At 32.7% G+C, this 6,768-nt stretch overlaps 1 protein-coding gene across 1 annotated transcript; it reads right to left on the bottom strand.

Annotated features, from left to right (window-relative positions):
- Positions 1-260: 260 nt before the first annotated feature.
- Positions 261-6,537, bottom strand: LOC145319390 (uncharacterized). Its single transcript, XM_080161507.1, has 12 exons — positions 6,425-6,537; positions 5,881-5,955; positions 5,584-5,630; positions 5,085-5,136; positions 4,629-4,674; positions 3,728-3,799; positions 3,175-3,246; positions 2,344-2,442; positions 1,827-1,938; positions 1,693-1,737; positions 1,046-1,130; positions 261-693 (listed from the first exon to the last, which is right to left on the bottom strand). Exons 1-12 carry the CDS (start codon positions 6,498-6,500, stop codon positions 566-568), a joined length of 909 nt encoding a protein of 302 aa, XP_080017633.1. The 5' UTR covers positions 6,501-6,537; the 3' UTR covers positions 261-565.
- Positions 6,538-6,768: the final 231 nt, after the last annotated feature.

The raw sequence follows: 6,768 nt of genomic DNA, 5'->3' as shown, positions 1-6,768 counted from the left end.
AATTTTTTTTACAGGGATGTTCTTCTGTGTTTATGGATGCTGCGCAAAATGGCACAAAAAATGACGTCATACTATTAAGTTGTCCAATGAGAGGCCAGTATACATTGTAATTGACCAATGGTAAAATATATTCTCGCCTCTCATTGGTTATTTTATCATATGACGTCATTTTTTTGTACCATTTTGCGCAGCATCTTGCAAACAAATAAATTTAAACCATTGGAAACACACCACGCACAAAGCTATCAGAAAAAATGCTGCAGACTTTATCTTATCCAATTTTAGAAATAACAATTTAATAAATAGTACATTAAAAAAATAATAAAAAAGAAAACGAATTAGTGAGTTTCGTCGTATTTTCACAGTAGCTTTTGATAGGTTTTTTTTAGGTTAGGTTAGGCTAGGTAAATGATAATGATTGCCCCACATGGTAAGGATATTGACTTAGCAGAGGCTAGAAATAGGCGAAAACTACTGTGAAATGTGACGAAACCCGCTACTTCGTTTTCTTTCCAAGATACAAAAATTCAATAAAAACAAAATTCAAAGGTTAGAAAAACGTTTTTTAAGCTTCTGGCTTCTTCATTCCCTTGACAATTTTTGCCAAGTAATCCTGTCCAGTATTCTCCAGGTCCATCCTGGCAGCCATCAACTGGACAGCAAGGTCCTCACCTGACCACATCTCCCGAGGGGCTAAACAAGATATTTTGTAAGCGAAGCTGATATGGCCATGAGTTTGTCTGTTTGAGTAATTTTTTACATAAGTTTCTTGAATCAAATTCACAAATAGTGATTTATTTACAATATCTGTAAGACTGAAAGGATTTTTTATTTATTCAAATTGCTTTTAAAAATTACCCTTACTATCATTTAGTCATAGTTATGTGGGTGCGAAAAAAATAACCTTAACGCAAGCCCCACCCCCCCCCCTTAATTTTACTTCTAAATAATGGAAGGTGGCGGATGGGGTTTTCTATGCTCGACTAGGTATTTTGAGGGAAATACCCTTAATATGTTCAATTGTCCCCTCCTTTTTGTAACTTACTTGCGGCAGAAAGTAAAACATTGACACCCTTCCATACAGTGGTTAGATCCTTTCTGGCTCCTGATTTAAATACTGCTGATACAACCTACATTGAAAGGATTACATATATATAATAATGTTAATAAGAAGTGCATCAATCATCATAATAACAGCAGTAAATGTTTTTTTTTCTCAGTATGGCTTCAAAACCAATTATTATCCGCTGGATTAGAACAGGTTCACAGCCATACTGAAAAATCATGTATAGCATCGTATTGCAGAAAATTTTCCACGAAAATTAAAATAAAAATCATAAATTTAATACTTGGTTTGTTAGCCTTGGGTCTAACAAAACTGGTTTTTATCTAATAATTTTTCAGTTTAATATCCGCGGATTGCGTTATATAATTCTATTTGATAAATAGCCAGTATTCAATCGATTTTTAATAGTTATTTCTTTCATCGTATTATAAACGGCTTTCCGCGGATATAGAATGTACAATTATAAGATTAAAACCAGGCACGGGCTAAAAAAACTGGTTTTAATCTTATGATTGTACATTTTTATATTCGTAGAAAGCTGGATTTTTAGACATAGTTTTTTCGTATGGATGAGAACCGGTTCCTATCCACCGGATTCGAATGAATACGAGAAAAAAAATAATTACCTTTGACATCTTTTGCAGGTGTTCAAAAAGCTTAATTTCTCCAACCTAATTAAAATTATATAAATTAAATCTTAATGAAAATGCTAAAAGCTAAGTGCCTTATGGCTTTTAAGATTAAAGAAAATAATGTTCACCTTTTCTTCCCCTTTCTTGACCTTAGTTAATCTCATAATAGTTCTGCCAAGAACATTTTCAATATTTCCTCCACTTAGCTTGTCCATCATCGGGTGGTTTTCTCCGGCGGTCCTAAACATCATTGTCCAGTATAGAGTTGAGTATATTTGTGTTTGTCTGCAAATATCTCGTAAACGGTTGAATTGATTGTTCAGAATTTTTGTTGGTATAGGTTTAGTTTTAGTTCTTCGCAGGTATATGTTAAGATTTTGTGTAAAAATTGTTCAATAAATTAACCCTCGTCCCGCCCCCAATTAATCTTTTATTCAAAATAAATTAGTGAATGGGGGATACATACTCCCTCTTAAAACTTTTATAAAAAATGAAGAGAACTAAAGACATAGGACCTTAAGGACATAAGACCTAATGGGTACATAGAATACATAATTTTGAGATCATTTGCCTCAATACCCAAAATGAATATGAATTACCGTTTCTTCAAACAACCTAAAGAGTAGCTTTATAAATCAAAATTACTTTATAAGCATATCCATGAGAAGAACAACTGGTTTCAAGAGGTCAGCAGCTTCTGCAAGAGCCTCTTCAATTGCTTCAGTAAGATGTTCTTCGTTTGTCCTGAATGAGAAAGAGGACTCAGCTATGCTAACATCATTTTAGTTAAACAGTAACACAGTAATTATCAGGAAAATTTAAGGGTACTTTTCGTTTAATTTAAATTGTGTAAGTATATATTGTGCATCTCTGTAACGTTGTCATTTTATGGTGAACATGCCCTGGTTATAAAGTAGCTGCTCGACTAAAAATATATAAATTTATAACCAGAAAGATGTTTAGTGAAGCATAGACGTCCAAGTTTTTTTTGGGGGGGCGTAAAAAATTTTGAAGGGGGGGGTAATTCGTTTGTGGGGGGGTAAAATGGCGCGCGAAGCGCGCCGCAAATTTTTTTACCCCCCCTGAAATCTTTTGGCAGGGGTAAATTTAGTTCCCCCCCCCCAAAATTTACCCCGGGGTAAAATTTTTGAGGGGGGGTAATTTAAATTTTATTAAATATATAGTATTAATAATGCGCGCAAAGCGCGCAAAATTTTTTTTTATCAGAGATTTTTTATTTTGGGGGGGGGTATTAACCCCCCCAAACAATTTTGTTTGGGGCGATTACTTCCCCCCCCTATTTAAAATTTACCCCTACCCTACGGCACCCCTAGGGTAGGGGTAAATTTTAAATGGGGGGGGGGGTAATCGCCCCATTACCCCCCCCCCTTGGACGTCAATGTAGTGAAGTAAGAAAATTCCAAGAAACAATTTTTAAATCTTTTACCTAATGTCTAAAATTTTTGGAAACCTTACTTATAATTTTGTTCCAGGGCATCAACTGCTGTTCTCAGGTCAGATAAGGTTTTGGGGGCTTTGGGACTGCGACTGAAACAAAACATTAAATTTCTTTGAGTAGGATCAGGGAAAAAGCCTAAAACCCCTTCTAGACTAGAAAACTTACTAATGTATACTTTATTAAAGGCCTCGCTCCTAATTTTTTTTTTTTTTTTGGGGGGGGTTGGGGTTAGTTGACCCCCTTTTTAATTTTAGTTTTAAAAGAAAGTCTTTTTTTTTGGGGGAGGGGTATTTTTAATTTTTTCGGGGGGTTGGGGATGTCCTACCCCCAAAAGAAAAGAGCCTTAAATCATCACAGGACTAGTAGATATAATCCCTGAAGAGCAGAGCCCAATCGGTTCAGTGGTTACTGAGATTGTAAGCTTCAGACAGACAGACAGACATCGTTCTGCTTTGTATAATAGAAAACCACCCTGGCTTCCCTAAAATAGAGAATATTTTTAGTTCTGGGATTAGCAAGATCTTAACGGACAATCATACTACTTTATACAATGGAATAACACATATTTACCTTGGATCCTGAACATCTTGGAGTACGTCTGAGATTACATTCCAGCTTTTTAAATGGCTTCGTTTTGTTAGACTTGTAACAATAACATGCAAATTATTATTATAATATAAATATTATATAATTTGTTTAACCTAAATTATAACCACTTGCCCGTCCTGCCTAGCTTTTCTAAGCCTTTTTATCTGACCTACCTTAACCGAAAAACATAACAAACATGTTTTAGATAAAGATATTGGTAATTGTAAAAACAAATAACTAAAAATATGATGGTACATAGCAACAATAGAAATAGAAGAATAGAAGCATATTCTGAACCCCTTTTTCGTCAAATCTAAGAAGGAACATTTCTAGCAGACAAAAGTATTGTTTACTTTCGACTCAAGCTGATGTGGATTCTTAAAAAATTATAGACTCGCTACTCGATAGTGAGGCAAAATTATTGTTGTGAAAAATCATCCAAAAGCACATTAAAAATCTACAAAAATTAAACAAAATCATATGTTAATAACCCTTTAATATTTTATTTAATTTTTGTAATTTTTTTTATACGATTTTGGAGCATTTTTCACAAAAATAATTTTGCCTCACCAGCGAGTAGCCAGCCTAACTTGTTTTTTAAGAATCCACCTCGTTTCGAAGCTTTCAAATTTAAACGAAATTTTTGGGCAATTAATTCTGATTCCGCAAAGCTTTCTACTAAGAAAATATACTGTTTACAGCTGACTTTTAACTATGTATGAAATGAAAAAAAACATGCATTCTTAACAAGATGTGTACAAAATTTCAACCAATGAAATTAAATGTATGTACCGATGCGATTCTCCTATTGGCTCAATCAGACATTCCCTCTCTTTCTTAGTACCTTTATTATAGCAACTCAATAATTATTATGATAACTTACTCTATTTCTTCTTGGATCCTGTCGAGTGGATCATCAATGTATTCAACTAAAAGTATTTATAATTTAAACTTATTATTAAGTGGGTTTGTATGTCTGTATATATGGCCTTAGAACTCGCTAAACTATGGACTAGTTGGATCGGGTCCTTCGACAAACGTAGGCGTGGACAAACGCAGGAGTCCCAAACGTCAGATTGGACAAACGTAGGAGTGGAACAAACGTCAGACTGGACAAACGTCGGAGTGGACAAACGTCGGAGTGGACATTGTTTAAGTAAAACGTAGGAGTGTTCGCTATTTTAATAGTATGACAATTTTGAAGTTTTTTGGCGGCGTTTTTCCACTCCTACGTTTTAGACTCCTACGTTTGTCGTGGAACCGTTGGATTGTACTTCTCATTAGAGAAATTCAAGATTTGATAAGAGAACGTTGTTTCAAAAATGCACAATTTACAAACCTTCATGTTTTCCAATACTTTTCAGGTTTTCTTCAAAATTTGGAACTGTCTCCTAATTTAAAAAAATTATCGTCAAAAGAATGTGTCCTAACTATTGTGATTTTTATAAATCCATTCGTGACGAGTTCCCAAATTTCAAAGTTTTGATCCAACGGGGTTCAACAAAATAGATTTTTTCAATAATTACTCAACTTAAGTCAAAAAGTAAGGTGTCAAATTAAAGATCTTACTATTTTTTTCAAAATGACAATTGGCTTCTTTCTTTTTTGCGTTTTAGTACCTTAAAACCAACTTAATTTTTTAATTAAGAGGTCTACTAAAAAACCGATTGCATATCTAAATTCTATGGATTATTTTACATCTACTACTTACTAAAAACACCGACTGTTATTTTTTTAAAATCACAAAAGTTAGGACACATCTTTTTAAGCAGAAATTGCTAGCATGTATAATAATTAAGCTACTAAATGATTTTAATACCCATAGAAATAAAACTTACTTTCATCTTATTGATTCCAGTTAGAATTTCTTTCACTGTTTCCTCAACTAAATTATAAATTAATGACTCTACAATATGAATATAAGATTTTCTTCCTGAAAACAGCTTAAAACCTGCCCACGACCAAAATAAGGTTAACTTAAAATCATAAATCATATTTAAGTTGAAATGTGTAGATTAGGAAATATTAAATGTTAATCAAGTAGTGTGCACTTTTTTAACAACTCCGCCCAGTTTAATGGAACCAATTAATGCTGGGGTTACAGCCACTAATATACCAATACAATTATTATTTACCTATTTGAATTTCTTCCATAAATATTGGATCAAAGAAAGATACTTTGATATCCTCTGGGCAATATCTTTCACATTCTAAATAACTAAATAATTGGTTCCATATTTTTAGTAGGAAATTTTATCAATGAATCTTTATTGAGTTCCTGTAAAAATGACGTCATATTAGAATAGTCTATTATTCTAATATGACGAAATTAGTGATTTTTGGCCAAAAGTTTTAAAATTTATTCCCTTTTTAATAGGCACAAAATTTAAAAACTTTTGGCCGAAATATCCCTTGTGACGTCATATTATGATATTGGACTATTCTAATATGACGTCTTTTTTATAGGCACTATAAAGAGCACTTGGTCCATAATGCATGCCAAACGTTTATATCTCTGTTCAAAAGAAATAATTCTGGGGAAATATGAATTTTTCGGCTGCTAATGAAGACAGAGGTCTGGTATTTCTGGGTAAATATAATTTTCTTAATTGCTTTATGAGGTTTCAGTTTCTTAATACTTGCAATCCATTCTTGTTTTTATTAGAACTAAAAAGTTACCTTCTTCTTGATTTCCAGATACAAAAGATGACAGACAAATACAGAACAGTAAAAATAAATATTTCATTTTAAACATTTTCTAAAACACTAAAATATTCGACTATTAAAGTCAGAATCATTCAATGCAATTTTAATTTAATAAAAATTCAAAATTTGCTATTTTTCTGATTATTGGTTGTATTGCTGTTTTTATTTTCTAAATCAAATCGATTCTACTTAATTCTAAACATAATTTCCCCCTATTTATATACCTTTTTAAAAATTAGTATATTTAATTATTATTTGTCAGCATGATGATAATTGTTATCACGCGATGTCTCCTATAATACGTGGCTTAATTACAT

The sequence above is a fragment of the Acartia tonsa genome, chromosome 5 (genome assembly GCF_053477335.1).
Source record: "Acartia tonsa isolate MP-2025a chromosome 5, ASM5347733v1, whole genome shotgun sequence".
Classification (NCBI taxonomy): Eukaryota; Metazoa; Arthropoda; class Copepoda; order Calanoida; family Acartiidae; genus Acartia; species Acartia tonsa.
This window is presented reverse-complemented; position numbering and strand designations above follow the sequence as displayed.

Coding starts and splice junctions, on each gene's coding strand:
- LOC145319390 (XM_080161507.1), bottom strand. CDS start 6,500: ATGTTTAAAATGAAATATTTATTTTTACTGTTCTGTATTTGTCTGTCA. Junction 5,631..5,880: donor TATGGAAGAAATTCAAATAG/GTAAATAATAAT, acceptor TTTATAATTTAG/TTGAGGAAACAGTGAAAGAA. Junction 1,738..1,826: donor TCAAGAAAGGGGAAGAAAAG/GTGAACATTATT, acceptor AATTTTAATTAG/GTTGGAGAAATTAAGCTTTT.